Below are 27,870 nucleotides of genomic sequence, written 5' to 3' on the forward strand. Positions count from 1 at the left end.
ATTTAAATAGGAAGAAGGATATATTTGATATTTAACATTTTATGGTTCAACTTTCTAAAGGTTTATATTATTTCTACAGGCCTAATAACTAATAAATAACTGTTATTAATATATATCTAAGACATTTTATCTTGGATTTGACCTGAGTAAAGCGTTTATGTTGATATTTATTATTGTGGTGTTCAGAGCGTTTTAAAATAAATAAAATAGGACCTGGACCCGCTATTTTCATAAGGGGAATTACAGCGAATCTGAAATGACCTTGGTCAACAATCGCTATAAGTAAAAGTAGGACTGACTATAATAACTACAGACTAAAATATCTTTATTTTGATAAAAAGTTAAAATATATTATATATTATATAAATATATATCTGTGGTATATGTAAGTATATGATAAATGTCAAATTGTAATTCTTATAAAATAGTATATAGCTGTCGTATTTTCCAGATCAGGACTTTCTAGAACTGCTTTTAATCTTACGCTTCATCCAAACATTTGACAATTGGTAAGCCACGTTACTAACACTGAGATTTAATTATAGCCACAGTTTGTTTATTTTTTCAAGTGCCTCCAAAATATTGTCATTGCTTTTTTTGTGGTCATCGTACTGCCAGTCTATTTTAGATCTGTTTAGATCTGTTATTTCCTTCATTCCACTTCCATGTTTTATCATCTGTTGAATTCCGCTGAATCACGTCTTTGTCTAGACATTGAAATTTTAAAATTTATACAGTGATAGCCAAAAGTTCCTCATCCTCATACTTTTTAACAGTTGTACTTATAATAGGAAAATTTGGAGGGAGGAAATAAACAGAGATGTAGGCTTCATAACTAGTTATAACAGATGACGTAATAGTCATAGATGGCGTTACATAGCCACTGTGGCCGATAATTTTAATTAGAACCTTATAGAATTTAGTTCGGCTAATGGATTAAGTTAAAATAGATTAAGACAATAAAGCCCCAGGAATCGATGACATCTGTTCGAAATGTATAAAAAAGGTGGTGATCAACTTTTTGCTGCAATCCATAAACTAATAGTACTTATAGGGCAGAATAAATGGGTACCAGAAGAGTGGCTGAAGGGAATAATATGTCCATTGCTAAAAAATAAAAATATAAAACGTGCACTAAAGCTTAATATATACAGGACCTTAATAAGACCAGTTTTGATATATGGGGCTGAAACGTGGATCTTATCTCAAAATGATAAAACACTTCTTGGTATTTTTGAGAGAAAAATTCTTAGAAAGATTTTTGGGGCCGTAAATGAAAATGGGCTATGGCGTCGAAGATACAACTTTGAACTGTATCAGTTATACACCGATCCAGATATTGTGAAATTCGTTAAAGTGCAGAGACTTAGATGGACTGGACACATTGCTAGGATGTCAGATCACGAATACACGAAGAGATTAACATTTTCAAAACCAGAGGGCACAAGAAGCAGAGGACGACCACGAATGAGATGGATTGATGATGTGGAAGAAGACCTACAGATTCTAGGGGTTAGAAGATGGAGGGAAGTTGCCAGGAATCGACAGGAGTGGCGACTTCTTTGTGAGCAGGCCAAGATCCACAACGGATTGTCGAGCCACTTATGATGATGAATGAATTAAGTCCACAGTCAAAAGAAACCAACAGCACACACACAACCTTATAGAAAGTGATATCTCGTTTGAAACGTATTGAAAATACCTATTCAATCATACAAATTTTGTTTGGGTTTAAGCTGATTTTAGAATAGATAGAATTTAATTAATAAAGATTTTTTAAGAATCAGTTCTTATAAGAAGTGCTCAAAATGCGCTCCATCTACTTCCTGAAAGTAATGCATCCTATTGCTAAACTTATGTCGTTCTCGTTCAAATGTGTCAGGGAAAATTGTCCTATATTCTTCAACAATTCGTTGTTTCAAAATGTCATTAAAGTCATTTGCTGTAGCGTAAACTTTGGATTTCAAGAACCCCCACAGAAAAAATCTAATGGTGTAAGGTCTGTTGACCGAGCTGGCCATTTTATCGAACCTCCTCGTCCAATCCGTCTACCCCGATATTCCTCATCTAGGTAACGTCTTGCTGCACCATAATAGTGTGCAGGAGCACCATCTTGTTGAAACAGTATTTCCGAGTTGCCGAATTCATCTGGATTATTTTCCAGAATTATAATAATTAACAGCTCAATTGCGTTTTGTAACATCTCCAGATATATATTTTTTACAAATATCGTTCATCTATAAAAAGGCGTGCTTGGATTGAAAATTTATTTATAATATTAAACCTTCTCTGTGGTAAGTTATATTAAATATTTAACCAATATCTTTCTATGAGTCTGAGAAAAAGACTTTCAGAGTCTTTTTATGATTTCAAATTTTATTTCATTTTTTATATATTCATACACAACCTCTTCCGCACATGTTTTTTTTTTAACTTTTATTTCGTCCAATATGCCGTATCTTTATTATAATTTAACTAATTTGCTTAATAATAATTATATTCATTTTATCTTTGCCAATTTGCTATTTTCTATTTATTATTGTAATTATTTTCAATCATAATATGGCAAGAAAATCCTTTAAAATCGATGCAGTCACTAACTCAAGATTTATTATTTTAGTTTGTTTGGCCTAATTAATTTTTCTCATTCTCCCTTGTTGGGTGGAACTTTATGAAAGCTTTCCGTTACACCCAGTGGTGCGCCTAGGGGGTTTTGGGGTTAACCCCCCAAGGGCATATAAAGTAAAAAATATTTAAAGAATAGTAGGAAAATGTAACTTATCTTTTAGACACAATACAAAAAATTCCAAAACGTTAATTTAATAATTAAATTACCTGTAACGACCTGTACATGTGAAAGGTTATTTTCATCGCTGAAAGTACTAAAGACTTATTTAAGAAATTGTATTAGCGAAGAAAGACTAAATGGTTTAGCTTTGATGTTTATCCATTTTATTATAAATTTATAAATAGACGAAGAAATGAAACATAGAAATAACCAGTGAAGACAAGCCATTAGGTAATTAAAGAATGTATTGTGGGACTTCAAGAACAATCAATAAGAGAACTATACCAAAAACGTCTAGACCAAAAAAATAGAATTTAGATACGGCAACATCGAAGAAATGTACGAGCATATAAAGGCGAGTATAAAACAAGCAGCATTCGAATATTATTAATCTTGGAGAAAAAGAACATATAACAAATGTTTAGATTCAAATATGGTTGTGTGAACTAATCAATACATTTGTCCTCCCTGTATTCCTACGATCCCTTAATAGTAGCGCTGAGGCTCGGGAATACATCTCGCTAAAGACAGAAGAGCGTAAGTCGTTGAGAAGAAAAGACGCAACCCGCTAGTGACCGAGGCATTTATATTGAATTCGTTTTGTTCGTTGTTTCGTAAAGTAGTGCAAATCATGGTAATTAGCGGTAAGTTCTTCACCTAGTTTTACCTCAACCTTTAAATTGTTTTTTGATTGTTTATTGCAACCATTTAAATTTTGATAATTATTTGCACCTATGAGTTAAAGTTCATTATCTTGCCAGAGCCAATGGAGAATGGAAAGTACCCAGACAGTACCCATTATTCTATCTACTACTGGTGTTATTCCCAAAAACCTCCTAGAGAACATGAAACAGCTGGGTCTAAATGAACATCTCTATAAGTCCATACAGAAAGCTGTACTCCTCGCGGCGTCCAGATGTGTACGAAAATTTTTGGGAGATACTCTAACATACCAAGTCACCTAGGGCTCGATAACACGGAAAGAGTCCCACCAGAGCTCAATCCTTTTGATACCGTAGGTATCTGGGATGAGTGAATTTTCCCCATAGAGAGAGTGTGAGCCGTATGGCTAAATCTGGAATAATAAATAATAATTTGGCTAGCTTTCAAAAATCATTTTTACGAACACGAACTTTTAAAGTTGACTTTATAGACATCCAAAACGATAGAAAAATGAGAAAAAAATATAACCAGGAAGATTTGTTAGATTTTTACCACTGGTTTGATACAATTTGTTATATCATTACTCATTAAAGTACGAATTGCAAATCTCTTATTTTTCAAAAGTAATTGCATGCTTCTTTACTTTATCTATTGCTGCTCAGAAGATAGTGATCTGGAACTAACTCTACTCTATCACGAACATGATTGTTTGACCACCATGTGTTTCTTCTGTCTCGATTATTAGTGACAATGGACCAATTTTGTTTAATTCTTATAACATCCTAATTTTCTCCTATTAGTGGTATTGTAATTTAATAATTTCATTTCATTTATTACATAGTAACCCGTTTTTTAGTAGTCTGTGGAATTTTGACATTCTATAGATTTACTTTTTGAAAGGTTCCATTCTATTACACATAACATCAGTCAGAGAATATGTTCCAATAACGTATAACTTAATATTAAGAATTAATGCGTATCATCAAACTAAGCTCACATAGAGACATTGTTGTATTAAATATTTTTAATACTCTTATGTCAGCCCGCTTGCTACGCTACTAACCGAACGTTCGAAGTACCTACCGCTATCTAGATGATTCCACACCGTTCTGATCAAGCCGGTGAAACGATTCGATGAAAGACTTCACCGCATCGAGAGATTTCTGGAAGCATAGGCGCACTATATAAAAAGAACAATTTAGATCTTAGAGGCAGTTCATAATATAAATTTGTATCATTAAGTAATAGATGTTATAAATAAATAAATTGTGCTTTTAGTGTTAGCATTAGAAGACTGTAAACAAATTAAAGTAAACATTACAATACTGTAAGGAGTAAGCATTGACAAACGATTGGCTATTCTTTTTACTACGCATTAAAAAACTAAAGCACTTAAAAATCCACTTAGTGAGAATCATTGTGAGAAGAATTTTACATCGATTCGAAAATTTAAATCGATCTGTTTTGAATTTTTTCCAAACTGCATCAGGGTCAAAATTATAAATCTTACACACTTTTCGGACACACTGTATAATAGATGTAGATTTTAATTAAAATGTACGCTTAAAATTGATATAAACTCTATCGGACCATCAATTAAATTAGTTTACTACACTCTGATCATATATAGCTCACTCCGGTTCTGAACAAAATTTTAGTGGTGTATGATAACGAAGTTGGTGGCGATGAATCATGGGCAAATACATTGCAAATCGCATATCGCGTTGCGTTATGAATACGCCGCGAACATGGAGACAACAATAAACAATAAAACGTTGACCGATCCTATAAAAACAAAAGATATGATAGAAAATAGTGAAAGTGGACGGTACGAAACTACTGAAAAGTGTCAACAATGGCTAGAAAAGTGTACAATTAGTGATGATTGTTCGGTTTATTCGGATTCAGATGGCTCAATTTTCACAGACACAACTTCAAATAGTGCCATGGATTCGGGCTTTACTTTTCAGGATAGCGGGGTAGTTGTAGCCAATAGGATATTTAGTAGTAATAGTGTAAGTACATACCTAGAATTTATTTAGAAATTATTTGTGTTATCGGGGATTACTGTAAGAGAAAGGTAAATATAAAATATCGATATTTATATCGAATTTTTTATTGTTGTCGGCAGTCTGATTGTTGTCTAAAATTGTAAACAAAACGCGAAATCTCTAGCGAACATCCTGTCTGAACTTTGAATATTTATTTTTAGCAATATTTCAAATGCTTTGAAATGAAATTTGTTTTAGGTATTTAGGAACGCTTTGTTTTGAATTGTATATAATAATAATAAATATAAATTTGATATCAAGCGGAAGTGAAAAATAAAAATAGACCTCTTAAACTTACATGTTTTCAGTAATTGTTAATAACAGTATTGTTTGTTATAACAAGACGAATAAGACGATTAATAATAATATATGCTTTAGAAACAACCAACGTCATACTAATAAGGCAAGTAAAACTGAAAATATTCAAAAGAAAAATAGTAGATTGACAAATATCAAACGAAAGCAACAAGGATATGAAAAAACCATAAAATCCTACCAAAATATATTCAAAGAGAAAGTGCAAGCAAAAAGATAAATGCAGGAACGTCACATTCTTCCGAATAAATTTATTCAGAGTGAATTTCAGTTCCATTATTGTTCATTAGTAAACAAAATCGCCACAACCGCAATAAAGCTATACGTGAGCAAGACAGTGTGTGTGAAAGTACCTAGTCAAAAAAATTTATGTAGTATTTTCATACCGTGTCAAAATTCATTTAATTGAGATTGGTGGATACTTTTGTTCAAATCACTTTTAATTAAAAAATAAGTAAGCTTTATTGAAGAGGGGGATTATAATATACATGTTATATCATCATCATCATCTTTGACCACTGACAGTGCATGGAGGGCGATGGTCCAATGTTTTATATATAAAACCAGAGATTATTTTAGTGTCATGTATATTCTGCTTCCTTTGTTTACTTGACTATAGTTGACCATGATTTTCTTTCCCTCCTCTTGTTTATGTCATTCTTGTATTCCTAGTTCTTTTAAATTCTGCTTAATACCATCAATCCATCTCTTTCTGGGCCTACCTCTCGGTCTCTTCCCATTTAATTAATTTCCAAGTACTGTTTTTGTATTTCTCTTATCATCCATCCTTTCTACTCATCCCAACCAACTCAGTCCTTTACTTCGTATTTCTTTTGTGATAGTCGGTCTATTAAATATTCTATTTATTTCGTCATTCATTCTTATACGCCATTCCCTATTCTCCTGTATAGGTATATTCTTTGGTATATGTAGTTACTTCCTTTTTTAACGAAATTCATTAGTTTGTTTTTATTTATAAAATTATTATTTGGACTATAATTAGATATTTAAATACAGTCGACTGTGGGTCAACAGTGAAGGGTGGCTTACAAATTTCAAAAAGAGAAATGGAGTTGTGTTTAAGAAAGTTTGTGGGAAAAGTGGAAGTGTTGATGATGGAGTTTACTTAGAGTGTCACGGTAAATTGAAGACCTTGATTGAAAACTATGATACCCGAGACATTTTTAATACAGATGATTTTTCAAATGTTTACCGGACAACACGCTTACTTTTAAAGATGAAAAATGTCATGAGGGAAAACATAGTAAAGAGAGGTTGACCGTTTTATTTGCAGTAAATATGGACGGATCTGAAAACAGTCTACCCTTAGTGATAGGAAAAGCAATGAAACCGCGATGTTTCAAAGGTGTTAAATCGTTTCCTATGGATTATCGTGCTAATAAAAAAGCTTGGATCACGACAGAACTTTTTAACAATTGGCTTTTAACAGTTAATGGGGACATGAAACGGCAAAAGCGAAAAATTAGACAATTGCACTGTCCACAATAGTCCTCCTACATTGTCCAACGTGGAACTCTACTTCTTTCCGCCAAATACAACTTCCAAATTGCAACCATTGGACCAAGGGATCATCCATAATTTTAAGACGTTCTATCGCAAAGAAATTGTTAAGCTCAATTTAAAATCTCTCGACAAGCATCTAACTGCAAATATCAAGGTTCTGACAGCTATTTTACTGATTGACAAAGCATGAAGAGGTGTAACACCCCTAACAATTCTCAGCTACCTAAAAAAATCCCGTTTCTTAAAAGAAGATCAGGAAAATCTTTCAATACTTATGGGTAATGAAGAACCAGCAATAGAACCATTAGTTGACATCAGCGGTGTGAGTTTTTCTGACTTTGTTCAAGAGGATGAAGATGTTGCTGTCTCAGGTTCACTAACCAATGGCGAAATTTTATCTGCGACAGATACGAATGAAAAAGTAACGATGAAGATGAGTACGATACATCAGAACCTTTGGCAGAGGAGTAAGCAAGACCCTCATTCGATGCCTTACAAACCTTCTGTCTACAAAACGAAAGTGATGAAAAAGCATTTCAGGCACTTTTTCTCTTAAAAAAAATAATTGAGCAGTCTGAGCAGCAGCAATGTGCTTTGAAGCAAACCAGTATAATACAGTTCTTTCGAAAGATTGATTAATTCACATTATGAATACATATATGTATGTACACGAATGTACCTCTAAACTTTTGTCATCGTTATAGAATAGCAGTTAATAAATAATAATTGATCAACACTTAATAATTCGAAGTTTTGTTTATTTTCTCACAAATTTCAAAACATTTGATATTTCAAACACTCAATAATTCCTAATATTTTAAGAGTCCCTCGAGTTTCGAATTAACGAGAGTCAAACGGAATATCTCTTATTGTAATCACGTGGTAAAATTATCGTATAAAGCTTTTATTGACAGTGTTGTGTACTGTTAATGTTGCATGGATATACAGTGATGAGCGTCTTACTACCCGGCAAAATAGCAGAAAGGATAGAAGATAGATTAAGTTGTGAGATAGTACGAAATAAACTAGTTTTAGACGTGGCTATTTGACTTCAGTCATAATTATACGGATGACCTAGAAAATATTTTATTTTAAATAATTTCTGATGTTAGAATAAATGATTGAATAAATTAAGATATATTATAGTAAAAAACATTAATTAGTAGCGATTTTAAATTATAAATCTTTAAGTTGGTTAATAATAAAAATAACTCAACTGAAATATTTGACTAAACTAAAGGTAGGTATGTTCAGTCGGAAAACAATTATTGTGTGTGGAATTGGCGTAATAGTTAGAGACGTGGTCTATTGCCAAGAAGGTTGGGGTTCAATTCACACCAAAGATAAAATTTTTGTTTTATTCAATCAAAAAATAATAAAAAATATGATACATATTAGGTAACAAGTTTTTGAAAAACTCATTATTTACAATTTATTCTTATTCCAATGTTATAAAATAGAAATACAAAATTCAAATTCAATTCCAGTTTTACAGTCTTCAGTTGTGAATGCAAAATAATCCGGTGAATCTCAGTGTTACTATCAATTCCTCTGTACATGTAGATTTACAGTTCTCTGTCCTCTGTACAGTTTATTTTTGTAGAATTTTTACTTATTTAAACATTCTTTAAACGTTCTTTTAATTTTGAAGAATTTTTACTTTATTTTCGAAGCACAACGATACTGTTTTTTCAATAAGATATTTATGTTTAACTTTAAACACTTCTAATACTAGTAACTAGTGACATAAATGTTTAGTGATTCAAAGCAAAACGATCTCTGCATAATTTCAAATTATTAAAAAAAAAAGAAAACCACAATGTGGGTTTTGAACTCTAATCGTCTGCGACGTCTGTGTCGCAGTGTCGAATTCTTGCCACTAAGCCACGAAGGATTGATAATTATTCTGTGACAAGAGTATATAAAACTCCTCAAATCATAGTAGAAATTATTCTTGGTTAATAATTTAAAACTTTAGATTAAATAATCACTATTAATTAAATTATTTTATTCACATTTTTGCTTTATTGTGATCAATCAGTTTTTACTTTATGCCAAATTAAAAATGGAAATACGTCACACAAAGGACGTTACACATAATAATTATGACCGAGGTGATTTAGCTCGAAGCTAATGTCTAAAGGTGTGAGACTATAGATAGTGGTAATGTAATGTAATGTAAATTAAAGGTTTGTACCGATTATTTCCCACCTCTACGAGTTTCATCTCTTTTATTTCACAAGTTAACTATGTTTTCTATCTCTTACGTTAAAAAGCCGGGTGGTAAGACACTCATCACTGTATAATTTGATTGCTAAATATTTACCAAATATCTAACTAACAATATATTATTATTTATCTGTTTACTTTTCCATTAGTTTAGCAGATATCACTAGAAATATTTTTTTATAGTAATACATTTATTTGTGACGAAGACTTTGTGACTATTACTTTTAACATAATCAACAAAATCTACATTAGATACAAATATTCTTATAAAACTTGAAAATTAAATAATAGTGTAAACTTTTTGAATATATTAAAAGACTTTATGACACATTGGATAATATTTACACTTTTTCTTAAAATCATTAAGTATATTAAAATTTAGTGAAATATACCTAACAATTAACAGTTCAGTAAAGTGATACTTTATTTGAGATTAATAAACACACTGGACTGATTAAGACAAAGTAAACTGAAATATAATAAATAGAAAGCAAATCTACTATTAATCATTTGTAAGTATTTAAAATTAATTCCTGAAGTCGAAGATATTTGTATTGGAAGTGTTTGGGAATCATTATCATCATCATCCTCAATCATTAACTAGCCTATATTTGTCCACTGCTGAACGTAGGCGGCTTGTAAAATTTTCCAACTATTTCTATCTTGAGCATCCAATTTGTGGTGATTCGCTTTATATCATCCATCCATCTAGTCGATGGTCGTCCTCTGTTTAGATATCCTTCTTCGATATTCCAGAATCTTTCTAGTACATCTATAATCCATCAATCTGGCAACATGTCCGGCCCAAACCCATTTAGCCATAGCTATTTTTTCAACTGCATCCGTGACTCATGTTCTTATTTCTAGGTTTGGTATTTTATCTCTAATTGTAATACCTAATATTGATCTTTCCAGAGCGTGTTGTGTAACTCTTATTTTATATATTGTTCTTTTTGTCAGAGTTAGCATTTCTGCACCATATGTAAGAACAATAATTATTATACAAGAATTATTAAACAAGATGATAATTTGCCCAATGGGTATGTGGTGGATCTAGGGTAGAATATTCATTGGCACCAAATATATTATCGGTATGCCCTTCAACTACAATTTTCTTTGAGATTTTCGTTTTATTAAGAACATATTAGTCGACATAGTAGTCCAAGTATACTTTTCCAGTAGGAGTTGTGTGGTGTGGAATTTTTCGAAAGGACGGTACTTTCGAAAGGATAGGAAAGTGGAGAGGATATCTGTTTCAGCTCCGTTTTTTTATCTAATTTATCTAATTTTTCGAAAGGACGGTACTTTCGAAAGATCGACATAGGAAAGTGGAGAGGATATCTGTTTTAGCTCCGTTTTTTTTTTTCGGCATCGGAACTTCAAATTGCAACACGTAGGAAAAATTTACATCGGCTTCCTTTGCAGCTGCAAGCCTCTTTTTTTTATTCTGGGGTAGCTCGTAGAAATATGAATAACTACATAATTTTCACTGGCCGAAAAATATGGGAAAGCTCGGAAAAATTGAGTCCATTTGAAATTCACCCTAAATACTTACTTTTTTTTAATTTGCTCGAATAGTCTGTCGCAGTATTAATAATGATGACATAATTTTCACCCCCCATAAATCTCGGAAAATCAACATATGTTTTTTCATTTTATATCAATGATGTAATAATACTTATATATTTTATAAATTAAATTTCAGGTAATTTTTTACACATTATATTATTATATTCCTTATATTAATTATAATTGTTTGTACTTTTATAATTAACAATATTGATTTTTATTCTATTTTTCTTACAAATATGATATACAATATTAATCTAATCTGCCTTACTGCTTTGATAAAATAAGTCGATTTTTTCATCACTTGCCTTATTAAATTTTGCAATGTTTATTGAACTTTACTTTTTTTATTTTCTTTACATACATTGGTTTAAAAGTTAAAATTTGGTTCATTTATTCGACTTCACTGTCAGGTCTGAACCTTTTTGTTGCAGGTTGTTTGTCTTAACTTATTTAGTCAGTCTTTCCATACATTAACATATTAATGGGCATTCTTAATGCCAAGGTGGGTCAAGGTAAGGTAGGAGAACAAGTAGGAAAATATGGGCTTGGAAACAGAAATGACAGAGGAGATCGATTGATTCAATTTTGTCAAAGTGAAGACTTCGTAATAACAAATACCTTTTTCAAATTACCTCCTCGACGGTTATATACATGGACATCTCCACAACATACCAAAGAAAAAATAGTGAGAAATCAAATAGACTACATTATGATAGCAAGGAGATATCATAATGCTCTTAAATGTACTAAGACGTACCCAGGAGCTGATACAGGCTCAGATCATAACCCGTTAGTTACTGTGATAGAGGCGAGACCAAAAAAGATTAGAAGTTAGAAACTTAGTTAGTTAGCAACTTAGAAACAAAAATATACGACAAGAAACAGGAGAAGAAATAAATGAAAACCTCCGTTCAGTGCAGCAACAAATTAACGATACAAACAACGTTAACCAAAAATTAAAGTACCTACATAAATACAGCTATACAAACAGCAGGAAAGAAACATCTTACAAAAACAACAACAAAGAATAAGGGGTGGATGACACAAGATATACTAGACTTGATGTAACAAAGAAGAAAGATGAAGAATTACCCAGACAAATACAAAGAAATAAATAAACACATAAAAAAGAGAATAAAAGAAGCCAAAGAGGAGTGGATTAAAGAACAACGTGAAGAAATGGAAACCTATGAGAAAAAGTACGATGCGTTTAATATGCACAAAAAAGTAAAAGAGATAACAGTAAGCATAAAGAAATGCCAAATAGGTAAACTTAAAGACAAAGATGGAAATCTTATTGTAGATCTAGAGAATAAAATAAAAAGATGGACAGAATACCTGAATGAATTATTTGAAGACGATAGAAACAACTTAACTCAGATAATCAATGCAACTGGGCCAGACATATTGAAAGAAGAAGTAGAATACGCAATAAGAAACGCTAAAAATGGAAAAGCAAATGGACCTAATGAAATTCCTACAGAACTGTTGAAGCTTTTGAATCATAAATCCGTAACCATAATATTAAATTTTGCAGCGAGGAGCTAAAACAGTTTCCCCTCCACTTCCCCTCCTATGTCGATCTTTCGAAAGTAACTTCGTTTCGAAAGGTTTTAAGTTTCGAAAAATTGGATGAATTTTATAGCTATAAAATTCAATATAAAGTTTAGATTTTCATTCAAAATTTGTGCAAATTTCACTTCTTAATGTTTATAAACAATGGAGATATAATTAACAAAAAATTGTCGCTAACTTCGTTCCTATTGGTCATAGAAGTTTTATTTTTTTTGTTAAATGTGAGTTTTTTTACCAGCTATCTAATGGTTGTACGTACAAGTCTGTAGCTTGAAAAATATAGAAGCTTTTGAATGATAAATCCGTAACCATAATATTAAATTTTGCAGCGAGGAGCTAAAACAGTTTCCCCTCCACTTTCCTATGTCGATCTTTCGAAAGTAGCTTCGTTTCGAAAGGTTTTAAGTTTCGAAAAATTGGATGAATTTTATAGCTATAAAATTTAATATAAAGTTTAGATTTTCATTCAAAATTTGTGCAAATTTCACTTCTTAATGTTTATAAACAATGGAGATATAATTAACAAAAAATTGTCGCTAACTTCGTTCCTATTGTTCATAGAAGGTTTATTTTTTTTGTTAAATGTTAGTTTTTTTACCAGCTATCTAATGGTTGTACGTACAAGTCGGTAGCTTGAAAAATATAGAAGTTATTACAATTGTTTATAAGTAAAAAACATACCCCTTTTTCAAACGTTTATTTTGTAAATAATTTCGATGAAAACTCAATATTCATTTAACTTCTGAGATAGTATAAGTCTTAAAAAATCCTATGAAATTTGTTAAATGTGTCTAGCATCATTCATAGGGCAAGATCAATGGTTTAAATAATTAGTCCCAGGGATAAACAAATTGAATAACTTTTAAACTATTTGACCGATCGGGGGGAAATTTCGCACAAATTTAAAGGACAGTAATTCCTCAATGTTGAAATGTATTAATAACATTTTATTTTGTTAATAAAAAAATTAATTAAATTTATAAATTAGTGCAAAAAAACTGCTTTTTTGCAAATATCTCCGTAAATTATATATCAATTTTAATTGAAAAAACGGGAAAATAAAGATATTCTTGAAATAAAAAAATGGTATAAATATTGTTTATTTAAATTATAAGGGAAAAAACTTATAGATAAAAAATCAAATTCTGACCATAAATTATTGTTTAAAAAAACGCAAGATAAAAATAGGAGTATCTTTTTATCTATTCGTCATCTAGTAACCCCCACCTATGTCTTAAAAGCTTCAGATATCTGCGAAACATTTTGCCGTGAAATCGATGATTTTTGTATAACCAGACTGGGCTAATTAGGTTTCGCCAGTCTACCCAGTTCTCCCCGGAGCTCACTCACACTCGCTTACAGACAACCTTAGGGTTTCTGAGCACCTCCATAACCGCTTGACTATCTGTACATAATTTAATTCGCTTGAATTCAAAAGCCTTTTTGTTAATTTCTCTTGTACAATGCAAGTTTGCATAAATCTCAGTCTAGTACAGAGGTATGTTCTCGTAGTGGATTAAAAATGTTTACGTTTTCACTGTTACTGTAAATTACAGCACCTGACTCGTCTTAAGATTTATACTCGTCTGTGTACCAATCACTCCAGTCTAGGTTGTGTATTTCCTCTGTCTCATCCCTCCCGTGGACAGATATCCACCAGGAAAGGTGTTTACATCCCTAATTTCATTTATAATGATACTCTGTCTTGATCTAATCATTACCGTATACAGGTTTTTTACCTGCCTTGTACACTTACGTATTTGTTTATTTCTAAAAATCTTTATGGTAATGCAAGCTCGGATAGTGATTGGCGATTTAATTTAAATTTAACTATCCTAGATTGCATGTTTTATATATACCAACTTATCATGCAAAGATAACAGAAAATTGCCGTTTCTAACCATAAATGTTATGTATTTTATTATCTCGTAGAAATAATAAATTTTACAATCAGTTACAGCTGTAATAAACTGTAAAATATAGTACACATTAATCTAAATTGTCTATCCTACTTTAACACAAAATAGCAAATGTTTCCATTGATCATAGAATAAAAGTTGCAATATCAATTTCTTTCTTATTAATTTTATACAAAATCACTAAAGATTTGCCGAAAAACTATAATTTACCATGATTGTTTATCTACTACTAATGTCAAATGATATTTTAAGTAAATGAGATCATTACTTGCTTTACATTTTATACAAAAAAAAAACTTTTTCAGAGTCACGTCGATCAGCTTGACCCTGAGTCTGACCTCCTTGTTCTCCGAACTCGGAGTTCTTTGAACTTTGATGTTGCTGGGACCAGCTGAACACCACTCTTTTCTAGGACATCGGGCTGGAACCGTCCGTCAAAACATAACTCTGCTCCGTTGTCCTTTTGCCCGATTCTCAGTCACTCGTTCCGCTCCGTCTCTCGCACTCATGGAACCACCACGTCCGCCTATGCCTAACCAGGTTTTCTCCTTAGTTTCCTTCCTACGCATACATATATACATACCTCCCGACTCCCGACGGTAGTTGTTTTAGTCTCATTAGTCTCATTCAGTCTCATTGAGGTAGAATATTTATAGGTTAAACATTTACATTTAATTTACATTACAATTAATTGTGGTTTAATTCCATATAAAAAGATATCTATGTTTTATGCAGCCTCTACCAGTCTCTGAAGTTTCTCCTTCACTTCACTTGTTGCTGTAGTGAATGGTAGTATAATTATGTTCATATCCTAATACCTGATGAATTTTAATTCTTAACGAATCTTTTGTGTACAATCTGCTGTTTCGTGAATGTAAACGGAAAAAAAGAAAAAAGAATGGAATAATCGCATGACTAGAATGGAGGAGACCAAAGTAGACAAAATAGCAGGAGATAAAAATCGCCAAACGGTTGATATATCGGCCTTCCGCGCAAATCCGCAAAAGAAACTGACAACTTTCTATAGAAATATGACTTCGCCAATTAAATTAAATTGTTTAAACCGATTAAAGACGATTTATTTGATTTACTAAAAATTATGCACTAAATTGTTATGCTGTACATATATTCTCATTGAGTAGTATAATAAATAATTTAGGTTAGAGTGAAATTGCTTATTGTTCAATGCTAATCAGATTGTAAAATTAAAAAACAGTTTAGTTGGGATTTATAATAAAAAAGGATTATACTTTAAATATGGAATATACTTTTTGTAATACACACTAAATGTGTTCTATATGTATCATGAAAGCAACTACTGTTAGTCAATAGAACGGTCAGATTGATTTATTTGGATCACCATAATTATTGTACATATTAGCTGCACATATACCAAAGGATTAATATTAAAAATTGTCATGTTTGTTATGTGTAATATCTATTATAAAACTTAAAATAGCTTATTCTGTAATGTTTGCAGTTCTAATAAAACTTAAAAAGACATTAGAAGCTTTAACTTTATTTACCATTTTATTAATTCTGTCACTTTCTCGATGTAAACATTCCGAAATGGGGTGGTTTTCTTTATCGTTATTCGTTTTACCAATCCGACTATTAAAATCACCTGTTGTATTTTCTCGCGGTTATTTCCAGTTTCATCAATAACTCTTCTTACTTCATCAAAAAGTTTTTCTTTGTTTGGACTGGTTGGTCATCTGTAGGGGCCTATATGTTCATAAATGCAAGATAGATATCTCATAACGTTCATGTGTATTCTCATTATTTGTTCATTTATTATATGTATCAATATTTGTGATGTTTTTCTTGTATTTCTTTTTTAGTAGTACTGCTACTCCTTTCTGTGCTCCCTATGATTGGATTATTATATATATTAAATTGGGGTGCGAAATTAACCAGACACTCAGATTTTTCCTAAAAACTGGTGTTTAAAAAAGTTTAAGATGTTTCCAACTGAGTATTTAATAATAAACAAAATTTAAAGTCAAATTTATTACAACACAAGAATGTTACACAGAAAAAAATAAAACAATTAAAAAAATTTGAAAATCTGAAAGAAACAAACATTATTATTTTTTTTAACAATAAACATTTTTTACGGAAAACTATATTTAGTAGAGTGTATTACCTCCATAAGCCCTAATTACGGCTCTCATTCGATCAGGCATACTTCGGATTAAGGCAGCAAAGTCTGCTTGAGCGATTTGCTCCCATTCGTCACGAACTGCTTGCTCCAAATCATTCATGGTTTCAAACTCACCATAGTTACGTCGAATACGTCGTCCCAGAATATCCCATGCATGCCCTATTGGATTTAAGTCTACACTCCTTGGGGTCATGGTAATAAACGAATCCCAACTTCATCCAAGTAATCCCGTGTTATTCTTGTGCGGACAAGCACACAAATATTGCTGAATATACCGTTGAGCGTTCAAATTGCCCCTTGAATTGTAACAAGTTCTGTATGAGCCTCTAGGGAAATGCCTCCCTACACAATTATACCACCTCCACCAAATTGAACTCTCGGAGTAAAACAACATTGCTGATAACGTTAACCAGCTCTTCTCCATATCCTAGGCCGCCAATCTGATGAGTATCTGTTAAATCTTGATTCATCCTTAAAAAGCACAGCACTTCAATCATCCAGACCACAGTTAAGATGTTCGTGAGCGAAGTGTAAACGTTGCCTCCGATCATCTGCTGTTAATAGAGGTATTCTGGACCTTAATCCATATTCATTTAAGCGTCTTCGAATGGTATAAACGGAAACTGTATTTGTATCATCATCATTCAGTCAATCGCGTCCACTGCTGGACATAGGCCTCCCTCAGTTCTTTCCAGTGTTCTCTACACTGAGCCGCTTGTAGCCAGTTTCCCGCTACACGTTTTATATCATCGGTCCATCTAGTCGCTGGTCGTCCTCGGCTATTTTTGTAGTTTCTGGGCCTCCATTCTATAATACGTCTTGTCCACCGTCCATCTTGTATTCTGGCTAAGTGCTATGCCCAGTTCCACTTAAGCGTCGTTTCTTTTGATGACGTCTTGAACTCCTGATCTTTGTCTGATTTGTTGGTTTGTTATGTGGTCTTGAAGGCTCACGTTCAGCATTGCACGTTCCATAGCTCGTTGTGTAACTCTGAGTTTATTCGCAGATTTTTGCGTGAGTGTTAAAGTCTCTGCTTCATAAGTTTATACAAGCAAAACACATTGGTTATAAACCTTTTGCTTGAGACACATGGGAATTGAACTTTTTAGAATATGGCTTAATTTGCCAAATGCTGCCCATGTCAGGCCTATTCGCCTCTGTATTTCATGTGTTTGATTGTCTCTGCTTATTTTGATCTAGTGTCGCAGATATTTGTAAGTGTCTGTTGTATGGTATTATTGTCTATAGTTATATTTCCACTCATTACGAGATTTGTCATAAGTTTAGTTTTCTCAAAGTTTATCTTTAATCCTGCTCTTTCAGACAGACTTTTAAGCGAATGTATCATAGAAACTGAATCCTGTAAGTTATCTGCGATTAATACAACATAATCTGCAAACCTTAGATGATTTAATCTTTCTCCATCTATATTGATGCCCATGTCTTGCCATTGAGTGTTCTTAAATATTGACTCTAGAGCTGCCGTGAACAATTTTGGTGAAATATTGTCTCCTTGTCTAACTCCTCGACCTAAGCTGAATTTTTCTGTGTCTTCGTGTAGTCGTTGTCGTAGATGTTTTTGATTAGTGTCGTGTACCTGTAATCTATTCGGCTTTGATTTAGGGCTTCCAGTACTGTTTCAAACTCTACAGAATCAAAAGCCTTCTCATAATCGACAAATGCAAGAACCAGTGGTATGTTGTACTCGATGCTCGATGATCATTTGTGCCATATCCTGCCCTGAAGCCTGCCTGTTCCTTGGGCTGATAGAAATCAAGTTTAGGTGTTAGTCTCTTTGTTAAGATTTTCATAAAGAGTTTGTTCATATGTGTCAAGAGGCTGATGGGTCTATAATTTTCTAATTTACTAATATCGGCTTTTTTGTGTAACAAGACTATTACTGCATTGTTCCAGTCTTTTGGGATCGTACCCGCATGTAAGCATTTATTAAACAGTTCGCTTACTGATTTTAATAGAATTTCTCCTCCTGCTTTTATTGCCTCAATAAAGTGTCCATCATCACCAGACGATCGATGCTTCTTCATTTCCTTTAAAGCTGCTCTTACTTCTGACACAGTAATGGGTAAAAGTATTTCCGATCCCTGATTTATGAGAGTCTTTACTCGTGTCGGGAAATTGTGTTATGTTTTTGGCTGGTATAGAGGTCTTTATCAAACTCTCTGGTTATTTTCAGAATGTTTTGTTTGGTATTTGTATGGACATCATTTAATCGTTGAACAAGTACTGGCGCTGATAATATACGATCGCGTAACGCTTGTAACCTAAAAAGGCGATCTTCAACTTCACTTGTGGTTCTTCGTCTACCTTGACCTGGCTTCCTGGTGTATTGACATGTTTACCAAAATCTTTGTATTGCATCAAACACTGTACTTCGAGAAATTTCTAAAGCATTTGCGATATACCGTATGCTCTGCCGATCATCCTGTAAAGCAACAGCTTGTGTTACTTCTTCTGGTGTCATAATTTTTTGAATGCAAGTTTTAAACAGGAGACAATACAAAAACCTACAGCTGAATTTTTACTCAGGTACAGTACCACAAACCACAATAAACTTATATTAATACTAAGCCACTATTTCACATTAATAACAAAACGTATGTGTAAAAGTGTTGTTGTTCGAACAAAACATCTAAATAGGTTCTAACCAGAAAAAAACTTTATCGATAATAAGGCATAAAATACAATTCAAACAAATTAAACAAGTTTTGATCTAAAAAGCAACAAAAAACAAAAAAATCTGAGTGTCCGGTTAATTTTGCACCCCAGTGTATATTGCCATCATCATCACCAATGGCATTACAACTCTTCGTAAGTCTTTCCCGCGTTTACTATTGTCTTCCGTGCATGTCGGTCCAATTCGACTATTCTTCATTATCTCATTTATGTTTTCTCCAGATCTCTGACTATATCTTTTTAACCTTTTTCTAGTCCGTCCTATAGATCTTCTCCCATCTGATCCTTCAGATGGTATAACACATTGTTTATAACATATATTCTCCTATGTTTAAATTTTCCCTTGATTTTTCTTGGTTTCTGTTAGAGCTATGATGTTTGATTTTTGAGCTTCCTTAACAATTTCTTCTAATTTTGTCCCGATCTTCTGTAAGTTCCAAGTTGCGTAATTCCTAATCCACTTTCGTTGCTTAGTTCTAGTTCCATATTTTCCATCCTACTCCAAGATGTAGTGCAGGTTAATCGTCCCAACCCCCAACCATTGATTATAAACCACCCAACGTAGTGGTTTATAATCAATGCCCCAACGTAGAGTTCCAGCGAAGTGTTGTATCAAGGCCTTCTCGCTCCACAACCATAATCTGTCATGGTTTTAGAGATCAGCCTTCCCTGTCTGGTTTTTTCGCCTTTTGATGTTGTGTTATCCACCGTTGATCACTTCAGAACAACTAATGAAATAACTAAAATGATAGAGAACTTCACGGGAATATTTAATACTACACCATAAGAAAGAAAAGTCCAATACTTTAACGGAAACAATGAAAAAATGTTAACGTGATAAGTTAAAAATTAACAAAAAAGTTAACTTTGCAAGAAAACCAAAAACAGCAAATGAAGATATATAGATTAATATATTCCGCCAAAAATTAAATGTCGTTTAAAACCAGTGTTTTCAAAAAAATTAAGTAAATCAGAGTATTAAGAACAAATCTCTGATCGCCAGTTCTTCTTCTTAGGGTGCCTGTCCGTTCCGAACGTTGGCGATCATTCTGGCTATGATGACTTTGTTGGTTGCTATACGGAATAGCTGTGTTGAGGTCTTTCAGGGTATTCTTCTTTGTCCTGGTGCCCTTTTTCCTTCAATTTTACATTGCGAAATGCATTGGAGTAGCTCATATCTGTCTTGATTTCTCAATATATGTCCCAAGTACTGCAGCTTACGGCCCGTCACGATGTGGTCCAAATCCGTGGTTGTGTTCATCCCTCGTAGTACTTCTTCATTGGTGACTTTGTCTGTCCATGGTATCTTCAGGATCCTTCTGTATAACCATAGCTCAAAAACCTTTTTTTTTGGACTGAGGTGAAAAGATTCGTAAAATCGACTAGGGAAGGTGTCCCTAGTACTGATGGATTCAACCAAAAAAAGGACCAGAGACATACGCCGACGGCACGATGTCAAACTATGTGACAGAGGGCCCCCTTCGGACATCCCTGCCAGGTCGCCTACCAACTAAAACCACCCCTCTTCGACCCGTGGTATCCCTGGACGAGTTCAATAGCGAACGAAAGATGGGGATACCACGCGCAGACTGGGTTAAAGGTGCCCTTATGGCTATTTATTTTAGTTACAGCACTTACCTAAAAGCAGTAAGCGTGTAGGAAGGAGACCTAGTTCCCAAGCGGAGAAACTTGAGAGCTTAAAAAAGGGGGGTTACCGTAAAGGGTAACATTTGGTACATTTTTGTACAGAAAAGAAAAAGAAACAAATAAAAAAAGAATGTTTATGTTTTTTTTTATTATTTATTTTTGTATTTGATCCCTCACCCAGATTATTCGGCTCTTTCTATTATAGTCTTCCTTTTCATGATACCTGTTATATGGTTGATTATATATTCAAAATTCTCTTTGCTGGTCATTGCAATCTGCATGATGTTGTTGGGCGCGATCGCGCCGAATCTATTCTGCAGCCTTTGTTGTTCGTAGGCGAAAACATTGCACCGGAAGATACAATGTTCCGCATCGTCCCTCTCATCACACGAGGTGCATATGTCATCGTTGGTTTTTTTGATGCCATATGTGTAGGATCTGAAAGATCCATGACCGGTCAGGAACTGAGTAAAATGGTAATTTACTCTTTTAAATTTACAGTTGTACCATGCTACAACATCGGGGATAAGCGTTTTGGTCCAACGAGCCTTCGTAGTCTGTACCTCCCATTTCTCTTTGCCATTCTATAAGCATGTTCACTCGTATGGTCCTTCTTACCTGAGGTAGGTGACCGTCATGGGCTTCATACAGCATTTGTCTTTCTTTGACAAGCAGGTGGATGGGGAGCGTTCCCGCAATTACCTGTAAGGCCAGCGTAGAAGTGGTTCGGTACGCCCTCACCACTTTTAAAAGGGGCTTCCTTTGGGCTCTTGTTATAATATCTTTGTACTTCTGGTATTTTAGTACGTTAATCCAAACGGGAGTTCCATATAGAAGGGTCGGTTGCACTACTTGAAGGTACAATTTTCTCTTGTTGCTGCTGGGCCCTCCTATGTTGGGTATTATTCTTTGGATAGCTGCCGTCCGTTTATCCGCCTTCTTAACCACTCCTAACAGGTGTTTCGTATACCTCAGGCCTCTGTCCAGGTCGATGCCTAAATACCTCGCGCAGTTCGTCGGCTCTAATTGGCTATTGCCTATTTGGAAGGTCAGGTCCGACTCATTCCTTGGAGCTTTAAGGATGACCACTTCTGTCTTGTGGCCTGCGAGTTCGAGGTCATTATTTTCCATCCACCTTCGGTTCATCCTTCGTAGTACTTCTTCATTGGTGACTTTGTCTGTCCATGGTATCTTCAGGATCCTTCTGTATAACCATAGCTCAAAAACCTGAAGTTTTGATAGAGTTCCGCCTTCAATGTCCTCATTTCTACTTCGTACAAAATCACTGAGTACACGTAACATTTTGGTTTTTAGTGTGAGGTCATGGCTCTTGAACACAGAGCTCATAGTCAAGAATGCATTTTTTTCATTTCTGATGCGACATTTAATCTCTTCAGTATTGTCCCACGACTCACTGAATATAGTTCCCAAGAAGTTGTACTGTGACACACGTTCAATTCTCATTTGGTTCACATACAGATTTGCTTCAGTTATGTTTTGCTTGCTGATGATCTTTAGCTTGGTTTTGCTGGTGTTTATATCCAGTCCATATCTTCTACAAAAAAAAATTGTTTAATTTATTATTATTTGTATTTTGAGAACGATTTCCGAACGAATCCGAACGATATCCAAAACGTCAATAAACTTATTTTAACCTTAAATTGTGCCTTATTCCCATTAAAATAGTTACTTTAAAATGCCACAAGAAAATAGCTTCAGAACAATATATGTTCTACTTGTTTCCGTTATTTTGCTAGTTAAGTTTTGCAGGCCTTCTGAGGTATTGGAAAACACTATTGTATCATCTGCATACCGCAGGTTATTGAGCTTGACTCCATTTATTGAGATGCCTTCATCAATATCTTTTAGAGCCTCTTCAAAAATGTGCTCCGAGTACATATTGAACACCAGTGGTGAAATTATGCACCTCTGTCTCTCTCCTCTTAAGATTTTAACCTGATTTGTATATTCTCCATCTTTTCGGAGCACCGCTGGCGCTGATTGATTCCAATACAGGTTACCTATTATTTTTAGGTTTCTTCCGTCAATCCCTGTCATCTTCAGCACTTCCATCATTTGTTCATGCCTGACTCTATCGAAAGCCTTCTTGCAGTCAATCAGGCATGCAAAAACATCACAGCTGATATCTCTACATTTCTGAAACAATACCTGCACGCTAAATAAAGCTTCCCTCGTACCAACGGTGTTGACAAATCCAAACTGATTGGGTGCAATTTGTTCCGCGCATTTCCGGTAAATTCTTTTGTGGATGACTTTTAAAAACAGCTTCAGTAGATGGCTCATTAGGCTTATGGTCCTATAGTCTTCACAAACTTTTGCTCCTGGTTTTGTGGGCAATGGTACGAACTCCGACTTGAGCCACTCTACTGGTATTTTTCCTGCCTTGTATATTTCATTAAATAATTTCATCAAGTCCCGGTGCCTTTCCATCCTTCATTTGTCTGACGGCTGCGTTATTTCTTGTGGTAGGATTTCGGAACCTGAATTTTCTTCAATGGTGGGTTCTTGTATTGTTCTAAGGTCGTAGTCGTGAGAAAGTTTCTCCAAGGATTCTTCCCATACTTTGTTTTTATATTCTTTGGTTATGTCAAGATTGCCTTTATCATCTGTTATTTTTCCGCTGTTGCATTTTCGGAACTTTCCAACTATATCCTTCACCTTTCGATGGACATTGAAGTTATCATATCGACTCCTCTATTTCTTGACATTGTTCTGTTTTTTGTTTCTCTTTGGCTTCTCTTATCTTTCTTCTGACGATGGTATGTATTCTCTTATATCCTTAGAGATTTTCTTTTTTTTTCTCTGATCCATAAGTTCAAGTATTTCATCGGTCATCCACGATTTCCGTTTCTCTCTATCTATCTTCGGGTGTTGTTCTTTTCTGATAGCCAGTTACGTGATAATCAATTGGACGAGGCAGGGGCCGATTTCGAAGACAGATGGTTGATTTGCGAAGACTTTACTACAAAGGATAAATATTGGTTTCAATGTGCAGTGAACCGGCTCATGAGCTTTGTAGTGCTGACTCTGTCGAAGGTTACGCCTGTGATCTTTGCGATAGTTAAATTGCATCATTTTTAAATTTTTTATTTTAAAAGAAATATTATATTTTTATTCGGTCTCTAGACTGTACTATAATTTTTACAGATTTCTAGTCTATTTTACAGTTTACATAATCAGTTTTTATCCCATTCTTTCCTACGTTCACAAAGAATATACTCTTTGTAACATGTATTTAGTCAAATGCTTAGTCATTTGAGGTTTGCTGACGATATTGTCCTTTTTGCTGACAGAATCGATGATGCAGTATCGCAACTGGAGGAACTATACCTAGCCTCCCTACAAGTAGGATTAAAAATCAACCACACAAAAACACAAATCATGACAAATCTTGTGTTAAGCGAAAATATTTCAGTAAATGGCAAGCATATTGAAGAAACCACCTCATATAAGTACTTAGGACATGAGATACGCATAGGAAGAGATAATCAAACGTGCGAACTAAGCCGCCGCATAGGACTCACTTGGGTGGCATTCGGTAAGCTAAGCTATGTTCTTAAATCAGAACTGCCTATGTGTCTTAAAAGAAAAGTCTTTAATCAGTGCGTGTTGCCAGTACTTACATATGGTGCAGAGACATTAATACTAACCAAGAAAGTAAGAAATAAAATTTGTGTTACCCAAAGAGCCATGGAACGATCGATGTTAGGCATAGTCATAGAAAGAATTATGACCCTTAAGTGGAACTGGGCGGGGCACATAGCTAGAATGTCGGATAACAGATGGACACAGCCAATAATACAGTGGAGACCGAGACAAGAAGCACATCGAAGTAGAGGTCGTCCACCAACAAGATGGTCTGATGACATAAAACGGATCGACAAAAATTGGATGCAAACAGCACAAAACAGAAATACATGGAAAAGACTGAGGGAGACCTATATCCAGCAGTGGATAGATCCGGGTTAAATGATGATGATGAACATGTATATAATTTAGGCTATACCCTAATCAATGGAGAATTTAATGCCCAATTTTAGAATTTTATATACTGTATTTAAAAATTAAAGATTTTTCTTAGGTGCGCACAATTCGCCGGCTTTCCCTAGTACTTTTCCATCGTTTTGAATTCTGCTACGCATATTACCGATAATGTTTGGATTTAAATATGGTCATAAATGAAATGTTTATTAAGTGTATCTGTCTTAAAATGAAAAAAATATTCCATTTTTAATAAGCTGTTATAAGAGGTACTAGAACTAAGTTCTTCTTTTCTTTTTCTTTTTGTGCTGTAATGAGTCTGTCTGTTTTGTAATGTGCCTTCAGTAAGTTGTCGTCCCATCGTTTTCGTGGGCTACTAGTTTTCTAGTGTTAGAAAAGTTTACTAGTTATTATTGGTCTGATGACTGTTTTGTAAATTTTGCCTTTCATTTCTTTCCCGATATGTTTATTTCTGCATATTGTTTCATTCTAAGTTAAATGATAATATTTAGTTATTTAGCCGTTTTCTTTTTTTTTTCAGGATGATGGCACAGCAATCGTGATTAAAGATAGTACACCCAAATATGACAATACTTCTATTAACGTTTACAAATCGAAGAAAGTGCATGTAGGTGACGTTACGATAATAAAAGGACCAGTACTATTCAACAATAGCGATTCAGCGTATAACGACAAATTACTCTCTACTCCATACTCCGAGCCTTATGTGGACACTTTCATAGTAAATAGAATCAATTGGTTAGCCCAGCCCCCCTTAGGAGAACGAGAGAAGTTAGAAGAACCTGTTAAATACGTAGTAATAGGTAATATATTTTCTAATACAACCTTATACAGAAATAGAAACAATTTTTGACGCTCAATTTGTCTAATAAATATATAGATAGGTCTGTCAATCTAGCACTGATTCACAAATGCGCAGTACTAAATGCGTACAATCATTCCCGAGGGCTCTTTAAACGTAGCAGGAAAGAACTTTAATAAGAAGCACAAATTTTGTGAAACGAGTGACGTATATATCGAGATGTGTGATTGTTGGACTAAATATTTTAACTAAATTCTTCATTTGTTAAATTTGTTTTTAAATGATGAATGGGTTGCACGTGTGAGTCCATTTCAATTTAGGTCAAATAAATAAATAGTCACAATGAATTTATTTTACCTTGAATGACCGGTTTCGCATACTACAATTTGCTATGCATCGTCAGCTCTCCGGAAAGGTAACAAGATGCTAAAATATAAATTGCTAATATTATGGTAATATCACGTTAAATTTTACCAATATTATATGTGCACCGTCATAGAGGTGCGCAGTTTTTAAGATTAAGTAAAATTTACTTACATGCTGATACAAGGAGTGTTTTTATATTTACGTGAAAGCATACTTAAAGCTCAAAGGCAAGGAGCCGCAGTTCTATGGCATAACAGGAAAACACCCACTGCACAATGAAACAAGCAAGAATGGGGAGTTTTTGATAAATTTTGCCACCAGTAAAAACATGAGTATAAGTTCCACATGCTTCCCATATAAAGACATACACAAAATTACATGGATTTCACCAGATGGAACCACAACCAATCAAATCGACCATGTGCTGATAAAAAGGGTAGCCAGTAGATAATGACAAAAGGGTAGCCAGTAGTATCTCAGATGTGAGAACACGACGAGGAGCATGCTGTGGATCAGACCATCTTTTACTCCAAACCAAATTTAGATGCAGAGTTAACAAAGAAAGAAACGAAAGACAAAAGAGAACAAACAAACTGGACCTGGAAAAACTGAAGATTCAGGAATGTGAAGAGAAGTTTGAAGAAGAAGTCACAAATGAGTTAAGGAAGCTAGAACTGCACTTCATCAAGGGCAAATGGATTAATATCAAAACAGCAGTACTGACAGCGGCAGCGTTCACCCTGAGAAACAAGAAAAAGGCGAGAAGATGAGTTCGATGACAGACAGATGAGTGCAGACAAGCAATAGTGGAAAGAAATGAGGCACACAAAATGTATATAACAAGAAGAACGCAAGAAAGACGAACATCATTTAAAGTCTCGAGACGGAGAGCAGGCAAGATATGTAGAAATAAAACAGAGCCTATGAAAATGGACAAATAGAAAAAATGGAAGAAAATTTCAAAAACAACGAAATTAGAGAGACTTACAAATACCTAAAAAAGATAAAAAGTGGGTATAAACCTCAAACAAGTCCATGTAAAGATGAAAGTGGACGAACGATCAGTGACCAACATAAAGTCACAGAAACCTGGAAGCATTATTTTCAGTCCCTACTTGGTACACAAGTAGACATGGAAAATGAAATTGGTACAAACTACGTAGAAGAGAATGAAGTAGAGAATGGAGTAGAAGCTTTAACCATAGAGGAAGTTCTCGAAACTATTAAGGCCCAGAAAAACAATAAGCCCCGGGAGTTGACGAAATACCAGCAGAATTGTATAAGGTAGGTGGTGACCACCTAGCAAGTCACATCCACGCGCTCATCAAAGACACATGGCAAGAAGGGAAAATACCAGAGGACTGGAAGAAAAGTATGGTATGCCCGATCTATAAAAAAGGAGACAAACTTCAGTGCAAAAACCACCGTGGAATTTCTCTACCATGTACAGCATATAAAGTCCTCATGTATATCATAAACCAGCAGCTCCAAGCACTAGCAGAAAATATTATTGGAGAGTATCAGACGGGCTTCCGACG

General features: G+C 34.1%; 1 protein-coding gene across 1 annotated transcript in view; it reads left to right on the forward strand.

Annotated features, from left to right (window-relative positions):
• The first annotated feature begins 5,148 nt into the window (after positions 1 to 5,148).
• The window catches only part of LOC140447950 (peptidoglycan recognition protein-like), a 48,569-nt gene continuing 25,847 nt past the window's right edge, over positions 5,149 to 27,870 (forward strand). The window contains exons 1-2 of the mRNA XM_072540916.1: positions 5,149 to 5,466; positions 25,685 to 25,967. Of these exons, the coding sequence (XP_072397017.1) occupies positions 5,200 to 5,466; positions 25,685 to 25,967 (550 nt within the window). The 5' untranslated portion in view covers positions 5,149 to 5,199. The remainder of the gene's footprint in view (positions 5,467 to 25,684; positions 25,968 to 27,870) is intronic.

The sequence above is a fragment of the Diabrotica undecimpunctata genome, chromosome 8, assembly GCF_040954645.1.
Source record: "Diabrotica undecimpunctata isolate CICGRU chromosome 8, icDiaUnde3, whole genome shotgun sequence".
In the NCBI taxonomy this organism is placed as follows: domain Eukaryota; kingdom Metazoa; phylum Arthropoda; class Insecta; order Coleoptera; family Chrysomelidae; genus Diabrotica; species Diabrotica undecimpunctata.